General features: G+C 41.3%; 1 protein-coding gene across 1 annotated transcript in view; it reads right to left on the bottom strand.

The window, feature by feature from the left end:
- ZDHHC17 (zinc finger DHHC-type palmitoyltransferase 17) overlaps nucleotides 1-7,623 on the bottom strand; it is a 94,963-nt gene extending 87,340 nt beyond the window's left edge. Inside the window, exon 1 of the mRNA XM_024579699.4 lies at nucleotides 7,320-7,623. Within this exon, the coding sequence (XP_024435467.1) occupies nucleotides 7,320-7,412 (93 nt within the window). The 5' untranslated portion in view covers nucleotides 7,413-7,623. The remainder of the gene's footprint in view (nucleotides 1-7,319) is intronic.
- Nucleotides 7,624-12,021: the final 4,398 nt, after the last annotated feature.

Genomic DNA, 12,021 nt, shown 5'->3' with positions numbered 1-12,021 from the left:
TCCAGTTCTGATGAAGTTAAAGCACACCAGCAATTAATGGGATTCAATATCCTGAAATACCACATATTTTAGTATAAATTTCTTGAAGTTTTTAGGTACTGTCTAGATCAACAGCTGGCAAATAGCTCACAGGTCAAATTTGGCCCACCATATGATTTTACATATAAAGTTTTACTGGAACACAGGATACCCGTTCTTTTAAAAAATAATAATAATCTCAAATATTTTTATTTTTTCCTATCCATAAAAATTATTTTTTATTTAATCTTTATTGTATCTTTTTTCCATCACCATTTAGTCTCCTTCTGCGTCCCGCCTCCACCAACAATCACCACACTGCTGTCCATTTATATCTATTGCTCGTGGCTGCTTTCATACAACCACCACAGGGCTGAGTAGCTGTCACAGAGACTAGATGGCCCCCAAGCTTGAAAACATTTACTATTTGGCCTTTACAGAAGTTGTCTCCCAATCCCTGGTCTAGATTATTCATTACAGAATGCTATTCAGTAGCCCAACTAGAACATTTACTGTTATGAGTAAGTTCAATGTAATTAAAGCAAATAAACAATTCTTTACATTGATAGTATAAAGCACCGAAGTAGTTTTTCTTGCTAGCGGTCCTTCTTTAAGAAAACTATTCCTCCCCCAGCTTCACCAAGAGATCTTTGCCGATTTTACTGCCCTATCCTGTGGTCATAGAAGTGGACACATGACCTAAGTCAGGGCAACCCTATGCTACTTTACAATGTAGAATAAGGGAAGATATGCAGACCATCTCTAATGGTTAGTTGAGATTTGAGATATATAGCAAAAAGAATGCTGGCATCCATACCCCCAGTACAAAGAAGCTGCTCTACATGAGAAAATGAAGCTAAAAGGCAGAGACGAGGAGAGATAGAAGGCAGAGAGTTTTGGTGACATTCTCAGCTCAGAGTTTAACTGCACCTGTGCTATCCTGAATTTGGGTTATACGAATCCTTTTTTTGTCTAAGTAAGTTTTAAAAGGGCTGGTGACATTTGCAACCTGAGGATTCTAACACAAGCAACTTAGGTCTTCAGTTCATAGAAGAGCTTTTTTTTTTTTTCATGAGAATGAAGATAATTTTGGTCACTACTTTTGTTTATCCCTTGTTTAATCCTACATAAATTAACAAATGTTCATAATCAGAAAGTTATTTTCAAAAAACTGAAAAATACTGCAGCTACATTTAGCTTTATCATCTCATTTCTTCAACAATAATCACTGATAATGAAATAGATGAGCCTAAGATACTATAATATTCTGATTTATCAAAGATTCTATCTATATTTAGTATGTATTATCCCTAGAAAATGGAGTAATTTGTTTGACAAATTTTCAACAATTTTTGAAACAGAACCTAAAAATATTGTTTAACCCTCTATAATCCAGGATATTAAGTTCTTACAATAACTCCTTTACAAAAGGCTAAAGTCCCACTGTACTTCTAAATTAGGTGCCTACAGCTTTATTTTAAGGAGTTTTTAATAGAAGGTATTATCCTATAATTGATAATTTTTACATTGGGTAAAAACTTTACTTGCATATTTTGTAAATATAATATTGCCCTGAATCAAGTTTTCAAACTTGAAAATTTAAAATAGCTATTTTATTCTTGAATTACCTATCTGTAAGACAATCTAATCATAAAATAATAATAGAATTAGATGATGCTTTGAAAGAGAATTGTACATAACCTTGATATTAAAATAATGCCTTTTTGGATTATGTAGTTGTTGGGGGTTCTATTAAAAACACATTATATCAAGACCCCTTAACTGACTAACTAATCCTAACTACCCTAACATACCCTTAGGATACTCTCTGGGGGAAAGGAGGTCCACATGCATTATTTTTTAAATCCTCACCCAAGGATATATTTATGGATTCCAGAGAGAGAGGAAGGGAAAGGAATTGAGAGACAGACAGACAGACAGACATCGATTGGTTGCCTCCCGCACGTACCCACAGACCCAGACAGAACCCGCAACCCAGGCGTGTGCTGTGACTGGAATCAAACCAGTGACCTTTCAGATTGCGGGACACTGTTCCAACCAACTGAGCCAGGGCACACATGCATTTTTAATTTTTAACAAAATGTGTGCGTGTGTACACACACTCACCGTCATCTTTCCTGAGGATTCTGTAGGACTACAATTAATCTTCTGTTACTTTGCAGTGCTCTATTTTGTATTCCTCACCACTCTGTGGCCTAGCAAAGCAACAAAACCATACTTAGCCTCCAATCATAGCACACATCTTCAAGAAAATTAAATAATGCAAAAAGGTGTTGTGAAAGAGAGATCTCTGCCAATGTGCTCCTCAATCCCCAGACAACTAATTTTAATTCTTAACTACTTGGTCAGTTGCCTCCATATCTAGTATGTGTGTATTACCACCATTACTTGAGGTATTACTAACTTCTTACCACAAAATTAAGGGTTAACATTTACTGTCACTAAATGCCAGACACAGAATTATCTCATTATCTCATTTACTCTTCACAACAACCTCCTGAGGTGCTGTATCTCCATTTTAATTCAGAAATTTGGGACACAGTTCAGTAACTTGCTCAGGATCATGGCTGGTAAGTGGCAAAACTAGGATCTGAACTCAAGCAGCCAAACACCATCACTCATACTTTTAATTTCTCTTTGATATCCACCTACTTCATAGTCCACTCTTATCAAATATTTTGGGGATAATTCTCTCAAATTAAATAAAAATAGTAAGAAAAATTAAAAAAGAAATCAAAATAGTTAAATGGCATTTCTCACAACCAAATGTAATTTTTTGGTTCTATAGGTCAGTAATTTTCAACTTTGGCTTTTGCCCCAAACCATGAAGTAGCCAGTTAGTTGTATTTTCATTTTATATATTTTGACTCGGAGGTTACTATGCTTAAGATATAGTATTTATAAATCTAAATTATAATTATTTGACCTACAGCATTTGTGCTGAATAAAAAAGGCATGAGATCCTAAAGACTGCCAGAAAGATATGTTTTGAAAGGAAAGTGTGCCAATAACCTATCAGAAAGAGAAGAACAATTTTCAAAGTAATTTTATATATGCTTTCTGAAAGCAAATGAGTTAATTTACGTATATGTACACATGTATATCTCTAACTACACAATGGGGCAAAAAATAATAATGGAAAAAGGCAAAATCACTTTTGCTAAAAGCTTCAAAAAATAGATTTTATAAAAGATGTGAAGACAAAAGATATAGTAGTACCTCAGTTTAATATTCTAAATGGAGAAAAATGAGACACAAATATGGACAAAATTAATAAGAAACAAAAATGTAACCATTAAAAGAATGAGAAGCTAGAGAGAAGGCAATAATAAAAGTTTTGAAATTGAGGGAAAGAACTGAAGCAAGAGATGAAAGCCCTAGATAATCTAGGCAATCCAGTTCAAAGCTCTGAGTCAGATATTGCTGAAACAGACAGCCCCTACCTACAACACCACTGTGGCAGACGGCAGTATCATGGTCTCATCCTAGGAAAGAGCGGAAATGACTTAATAGAGATGTACTAGTGGGTGAAATGGAAAACTGGTGATAGCAAGTCAAGGGAACCTGTACATCAACATATGGTCTCTATTTCTCTGTTTAAGTCTTTCTTCTAACCATTCTAGACGACGAGAATCTGACACTGCTTATAGGCTACACTACTCAACTCAACACTTAATTTAGATTCTGTTAAGTGTTTCATATGTCTTCTCAACTAGATCATTCACTTCTGGAGAGCAGAAACTATCCTATTTATTTCATTTTTACCCATATAACCTAGCACAGTGCTATGCATCTAACAAATAGATGCTTAAGCCTATCAATTCTGAAAAATTACAACATAACAATTGGAACATTAGAGTTTGAGGAAATCTTAAGAGATCACCTAGTCTAGACTCTTTATCTTAAAATCAAAGAAACTGAGAGTAGTTAAATGTCCACTAGCTTAAAGTCAGAGCTCAGATTAGCACCCTAAACCTCTGATAATCAGTTCATCCTTTTCCAAATAACCTATAATTTCCTCCATTATGATAAAATGAATAATCATCTATTTGATCAGAAAACAAAGTAGCCCTGGCCAGGTGGCTCAGTTGGTTGGAATGTTATCCCATGCACCAAAAGGTTGTGGGTTCAATCCACAGTCAGGGCCCATACAGGAGGCAACAGACTGATGTCTGTCTGTCTCTCTCTCAAATCAATAAACATACCCTCAGGTGAGGATTTTAAAAAAGGGAGAAAAGGGAGGGAGGGGGAGAAAAGGGGAGGGGAGAAGAGAGAAAGAGAACGGGAGGGAGGGGAGAGGAAACAAAAGAAAATAGCACCAGTATTCACTATATGCTATAGGTCAAGGCCTTTTGTAGGTTAGATCTGACTGGCAGCCTATGTGCCTAACTCTATGGTGACTGCTTTATAAACATTACTCTATTTTATACTCATAGTAACTCTAGGAGGTAGGTATTATTAACCCAATTTTTTAAATGCAGAACACGTAATTTGACCATGATGATAGTAAATGGCAGAGCCTGGATTCTCAATTTGTCACCAAAGTTCTGGTTTGGTGACACCAAACATCAATCAGTAGTCCATACTGCCTCTCAGTGAATTCACCACAAAAATCCCAGTCTCAAGAGTCCAACACAGTGGCTGACCCAAACAAGATAAACAAATGTTTCAATGACTGACTAAACAAATGGAGTATTTAATTAAAAATGTTCTCTCACAACAAATACCTCTAAAAAGAAGGGTTCATTGTTCATCTAATTACATAATCCCGTAAGAAAGGTTTTAATGGTGAGCAGTTTGCACACTAATAGATTTAAGGAATGGCTAATTTTTTAACCTACAGACAATTCATCTATTCAACAAATATTTAGCGAGAAACTATTTTTGTGATATAGCATTAAATTTTAAGATGAACAGTGAAATAAAACTTGTTCTGCAAAGACCTGTTTCACTAAATTAAAACACACAAATTTCTAAACTATTCCACCAAAACCAAATTAAATGTTTAATAGTCCCTCCTTCTTCTGGTGCAGAAAAAAAAAAAATAACATTAACTGAACAATGTGCCCAGTTCTTGAACCTCATCATACAGGCTCACCTAATCCTTTACAGCCAAGTAAACTAGATAGGGAACATCTCCATTTTCTTCTGAACAAACTGAGGCTTTAAGCAATTAAGTACTTGTCTCAGGTCACTTAGCTAAGGGGTACAAATCCGTAATTAGAACCCAAATCTATCTAACCAAAACTCTATGTTCTCTCCAAAAAGGGGCTAAAAGTACTATTTTATTTGCTCACCAAGGCAGAGAATGAGTTTCTTTCCAAGGGAGACTGAAAACACTGCTTATTTTACAACAACAACAAAAAAGCATACATTATCTCACTTAATCCTCACAATAGCTTATTAGTAATTATTATTTCATCCCATATTTTAAAGCTAGAGCTCAGGGTAGCTTGCCCAAGAATGCACTGCAAGGACGTAGAACTATACCAGGTCTGCAGCAGGTATGAATGTAACGGTAACCACAGGAAAAATGCAGAAGACCTTAGTTAGCCCTGTAGTTAAAAGCTTAAGACACAAAGCAACTAAACTAATCAGCCCCTGCATATGTTGGGTGAACAGGAATGGTAGATATCATTTATATAAACTTCCACTTTTAATAATGAGGAAGCCAATTTCCTACAGTAATTATTAAATGCCAACCTGAAGACTGGTCTCCAAATTTCAAGCCATTCCATTATACCAGCAATCTCTGGATGTGTTACCAGTTAAAATTACTCTTTAAGTACCAAACAATGCAGCATTTCACAAAACTAATATTTATGAGGAGGAACCAGTATGTTATCATATACATACAATCAACATTTAAAGTATTTGAAATTACTTTCACAGGAATAGATGAACAGAAATATTCTTTGGCCACATTTTCAATATATCATCTGAAAACAACTCTGTCTACTTTTTGACATATTTTCAGGGCCTAAGTGCTAACTAAAAGAGAGATCTCCAATCCCAGTTCTGAAAATGTTACCACGTTGGTTAAAAAAAACAAAACAACAACAAAAACGCCTAGTCTTACTGTTCAGTTCTGCTTGTCAGAAATCCCGAATAGCCTTTTCTAGTGAGACTGACACAGGCATTTTCTTAAGAAACTGTCCCATCTCTTTTTAATTAATCAAAGTAATGAATGAGAGTACTTGAATATTAATATATTATATGAGTACATGCTTTTCTTTATTTGCATTTTACTAAATAATAGAAGCATGGTACAAATCAAAATCCATCAATAAATAGAATCATTCTAATGAACAGTAGCCAGGTACAGACGTCCATGTTTGTTCGTCTTACTACAATACAGATTGTCTTCATCCTTTTTAACCTCATAAAAACTACAGAGGTCCTTCAGGAAGCTTTGCCGCTGCCCATCCGCACATCACTGTGGATCATTAAAAACAAGAATACATCAAGAACTGCTTGCAGGCCAGAATTAGCACTAGTTCAGCCATAAACTAAGAAGTAACCAAGTAGAGAACGCGACTGATCCTGGAGCGGGGGCACTGTTTACTTACAGGGGAAGATACTCATGTAGTGAGGGGTAACGTGTTGCACTGTCCTCCTCCGGCTCCAAAACAAAACATAAAACAAAACAAAAATCCCGATACTCTGACGAGCTGATGTGAGCGTGGGTCTACTACCAAAAGTTTTGACCTCTCTTTTTAATCGCTTAAGGGCAAACCCTCAAATAGGAATCCGACAAACGATGCCTAAGGTGCTGCTTACGGCGTAACATGGAAGGACATCACTTTGTCCAAGAAACTGTGTTCTTACCCTATACTCCCCCACAGTGAGCTAAATGGAATTGACAGCGTCATTCACCAGGGCGAAGGAAAAGAAGAAATCAAAACCAGACGCGCTTCCTCCTCGCCCCGGAGAAGCTTCGGGCACGACTAGGAGCTTAAGGTGCGGTTCCAAACCAGCATCAGGCCCCCGCCGCCCGTGCACCCGCCAGCAGCGAGGCGACAGAGCAGAACCATCAACACCTCCCCCTCAGTCCTCCAGGCACAGCCAGGGACTGCGTCCCAGAGCCCGCCCCGGCCGGGCCCGCCCCGCTATCTCCTCCCCCGTTATCTGCTCGCAGCCGCGCTCGGGCCTGGATTTGCCTCCCCGCCGTCCCCAACTTCGGCGTGTTCCACTACCCCACACGCGTAGGCCGCCGCCCTCCGCGAGTCCGGGGAAGAAATGGCCGGGGGCCTTAGGGCGACGAATGCGCTCGTCCTCACCTCTGGGTGGAGAAGAGGCACGCAGCCCGCTTCAGTCTCGTACTCATCCGGGCCGTCCGCCATCTTGGTATTAAATCCCTCCTCCCGCTGCATGCCGGGAGAAAGCGTTTCACGCTCCCGGGGCAAGGGTGAGGCGAGGGGCGAGCGCGAGGGTGAGGGCGAGCCCCGCCGGAGGCGACGCGACCGCCTCCTTCTTCCCCTGCCCCCAGGACGCCCCTTCTGCCCCCTCCCCCTCGGAGGGCGCGGGGACCCTGCGCGCGTGCGCGCGAGCGCGCGAGCTGGGCCGCCCGGGGCGGGAGCGCTCCTTGCGGCACTGCGCCCGGGCTGGCGGGCGGAAGGCTCTGGGCGTGGGCTCCGTTACTCGGGGGCGGGCTCCAGGCCCGAGGCAGGTGTGCGACTCTGGTCGCTAGCGGGAGGCACGCGGAGGAGGGGGGTGGGGAGGGCACCGAGTCATTAACGTGGGAAACCCAGCGTAGGCAACGGAGTGCGAACGGACTCGAGTGGAGTAGCGGTGGTCGAGGTCCCCAGGCAGCCGAGGCAGCCCATTCCCACAAGCCAGTGTCCCTCCCCGAGACCCACGGGATCCCTCCTTAGAGACCCCGGGCGGAACGGTCACCGGATTCCAGGTACAAGGTTTGAGGATCTCAGCCCTTAATCCAGACTTACATCCCAGATGAAAACTAAGCACCCCCTTCCTCCAAGCTCAGTAAAGGTCACTCCCAAATTTATGCCCCCCGGAGAGGGGACGCCGGTAAAACACGAATAATGTCCCAGACAAGCCTCTTGAAAATGATCCCAACCTGTCTTCCATGGACTTGAATGGACAGTAACCACAAAAAATTAACGTTTTCAAAGCCCATGAGCCCCCATCTGCAACGCTTTAATGTAACCCAATAATGCTGAAATGCAAACCAGATAAAATGACTAAAGCCATTTTTAAACGGGTATTAGGGATGCATGGGGTGCGGGATTTCTTCCTAGAAATATGCTGATGGGACAATTATATAAAGCATTCATCTTTGTTTTTAGCTATTAAAAACTATAAATCTAAACTGTTCAAACGAAGATCTAGCAGAGCTCATGAAACCTGACCTGCAAGAGATCCTGATACTAACCTGCCTAGTGTTAAAACCAAATCATCCAAAAACCGCCAGGAAGAAATCTGCAATCCACTAACATAAGATTTATTTGTAAGGAACCAGACTCTAGGGGAAGTTTGGATACCCCTGGAAAAGGGAAGAGGAAAAAGCTCCCTTTGTGAGGTTTAGGTTCCCGCCAAAGGAATCAGCAGGGTCCAGAAAGAGCTGGGACCGGTTTTGGATTGGACGCTGTTTCTGAGGCGGGATTGGGAAAACAACAACAAAAACGGGGATTAACCAGGGATTGGATGCTCTCCTGAAAAGTGGGTCGTTTAGTGATTGGGTAGCCCAGTAATCAGCGACAATAGCAAAGTGGGCCTGGGTGTCATTAATGAGAACACGGTATTACTCAAGGAAGGGTGGATATGGCATTTTACAGTCGTTGCCTGACAGTGGGAAAAACGAGGTTCTCTGGTAACTTTGCAGCTGGCTTTATCTGTGTCTATCCTCCTGGCACAGCTGCTTTTTCTTATTTTGATTAGAGCTGATTTTCATTCTTTTGGTCTTGGCCTACACCAAGAATTTTGGTTTTGACTTTCACCCAGCCAGTAGAACTAGAGAGAATTAGGGTGCTGCTTTTGGAGCTCCACGGTGCTTTCAGACTCATTTTAACAGGGACAGAAGTTATTTTCACTTCAACAGTTCAAAATTGCATCTTGCCCTTCCTTATCCTTTTCCATGCATGTACTTGGAAATAGAAGATGAGCTTAACGAAGCAGTGCAAAACTGGGGAGGTGAGGCAAAGAAGGTATTTTATTACAGAGAAGTGAAGAAACTAGACATGGAGAACAGGAAAGAAAGTTTTATGGGTGCCCATGTATTAGGGATATTGGGGCAGGATATAATGAGGAGATTTCAAAAAATGATGATGTTTAGCCTTCCCAGTGATCCTAGGTTCACAGACATCCTAAATGGAAGGACCAAGGGTCAAATTCACCCAGCAAAAAAAAAAAAAAAAAAAAAAATGTTTTATTTGGCCCACATGGTAGTTTTCCAAATATATCTTAGGTAGATACCAAAATGCAATGAATTAGTAGATTTTTACCTCAAAATCTAGATTTCTAGTTTATATGGAAAATAGTTAAGTGCCCAGGGCATCCCTTCATTCTGTTTGTGGGATCAAATTCGTCTTATTAAGCACCGGTGTTCCATCATTTTACTAGTCCTTGGTGAGACAGGATGAGCCTCTCATAAACAGATGGGAATGCACTTCAATTATCTTTTAAGCCTCTTCTAAATAAGTTTAAAGTTTCTCTTTAGGCACGCCCCAAAGAGCTCTGCTCTGCGCCTGCGTGAAGAACCCAGCCCTTTATAAGCCAGACCCGGGCAACGGTTTTGAGCCGTATTCTTCGTTAGTGTGCGCTCCCTTACTGCATCAAACTCCTTCCCTTTTTCCTTTCCCTCCACCTTGTCTTCAGTAAACTTCTTTTTTTAAATCTGTTTTGCCTCCTTTCTTCATTTCTATCTTGAGGGAGGGCAAAAACCCCTTCACCCGTGATGTTGGGAATAACAAGGTATAACCATGCCAGGCAGTGCCACTAAGTTTTACTCTTTGCCTTTTGCCCCTCACCCTCTGCAATGTTCCAGGGCACCTGTAAGCCCAAAGGAATCCCTTGAGCACCTGTGATTTGGGAGATAGGAGGAGTATCTGAGAAAGGCTCCATTGAACAAGCTTGAGACTCTAAGACTGTGATCAATGAAAGCCCTTCTTATATACATATGCACGTTTTTTTTCCTGGGGCATCCACAGCTTTTGTCATATTTATAAGTGGGTGTTGATAAAAAAATTGCCCCAATATAGGGACATTTGAAATGTAAAATCTACATTTTTAGACATATTGCCTCCTTTTACATTATGAAAATCTACACCGGGGGGTTTTACTATATTATGTAAATGATATTAATTAATATGAGTGGTTTGTAAATGATAATCTTCATAAGAACAGGAATACCAATCCTTAATATATTGCTTTCTCAAAGTAGTCATTCCATAATTATTTGTTAAGTGAATAATCAGTGAAGAAGATAAGAAAAAAGAAAAGCATATATGAGGCTTTGTATGGACAAAATTTCACATAATTTACTTCCCCTAGGGGGAAAAAGATAAAGTTATATACCAACTTTGTCAGTATTCAAATAGTATGTTTGGTTAAAACAGAAACTGGTCCAGAGTATGTAATCTGCATCCCCCCTTCTCCTTACTACCCTTCCCCCATCCATTCTTTGCTCTTTTCTGCCTATGCTTTAGCAAACAGATCACCAAGGACTTCATCTCCTGGGCTACCCAGTCAAGTTGGCTGCTGTTTGGGTTTGCCTGATAGGAGGCACTGGCAGAAGAAAGGTCAGAGTATTTCTTCCCAATCACTCTCTGCTTTGACAAAGCATCTGTCAGCAGCTTCATCCCTCTTAGACTACAGTGCCTACCTGGTGGTCCCTCTTCTACAGTTCCAGCTGTCAGCTGGCTCTCCTCCCCGTGCCCCCTCAGCCTGATCATCTTGCTAGTCCCTGGGTGGCTACCATCCCTTACTTGTTCCCTTAAACCTATGCCCATCACTGTAAGTAGTATTTTCACAAATATTTCTTCCTTTGTCACGGGAAGGGAATTCTATGTGCTGAAGGGGCCCTGACTAATACACATTCTCTGTGTCAGTCACTGTTTTAAATGCTTCATGTACATTATTTCATTTAATCTTCATGTGCAGCCTAAGAGATAGGTACTATTAGTATTGTTATCAAACCAAAGTGGGAGTTCAGCTCCCCGCCCCAAACAATAGGCAAATTCTAGAGGCAGAGGCTGGTAAGAAAGGAAGGAGGTTTTTAATCAAGTGCTGCACAATTTGAGAGAATGGCAGACTCTTGTCTCAGGCCCATTCCCTCCAGGAAACCCAAGAAAAGCCCAGCCATCCTCAACCAAACCAAAACTAAAGGCACCGTCCAGAGTTCCTTCTCTCATTTAAAGTTCCGTCCTTTGGGAACCACAGGTGGTCACTGAGTGGTCATCCAGGCAACTCAGCTTTACTTCTAGCCACTGTCAGGACTCAGGCTCCCTCCTGGAATGCCCACGTGGGGCTGGCCTCACCATGGGCCATGTGGCTTCCAGAACATAAGTTCCCGCAAACATATGAGCCAGTACATTGGCAAGGTGGGTAAGACTGTCCCTTCCTTCCCTTGGGTTTATATTAGTTTAGGGTGTGGAACAGACCAGGTGCTTTCTCAGAATGCCGAATTAACTTCCCAAACTTCTGCACTCCAGGAGGATCAACCCCCTGACCAATCACTTCTCTTCCCCAGGCTAGACTAACAGTCCTCTTCAGTCCAGCATCTCCCCCTGCCACCATTCTGACCTCTATGGCACATGTGCCTGCCTGGTCCCACCCCCAATCAGGTACCGGAATGAGGTAGAAAAGCTTTTCCCCCATCCAATTATCTTGCTAGTGTCACATGTGCTCAGTGCAATACTTCTGTCTGCTGCCACCTTGCTTAGGGGTTAGGGATCTGCTGCCAGGAGTAGGACCTCTGCACCCAGTGCAGCACCATCAGCAAGACACAAGCTTGGGTACCTG

The sequence above is a fragment of the Desmodus rotundus genome, chromosome 3, assembly GCF_022682495.2.
Source record: "Desmodus rotundus isolate HL8 chromosome 3, HLdesRot8A.1, whole genome shotgun sequence".
In the NCBI taxonomy this organism is placed as follows: domain Eukaryota; kingdom Metazoa; phylum Chordata; class Mammalia; order Chiroptera; family Phyllostomidae; genus Desmodus; species Desmodus rotundus.
The sequence above is the reverse complement of the archived record's forward strand: the minus strand, read 5'-3'. Positions and strand labels throughout refer to the sequence as shown.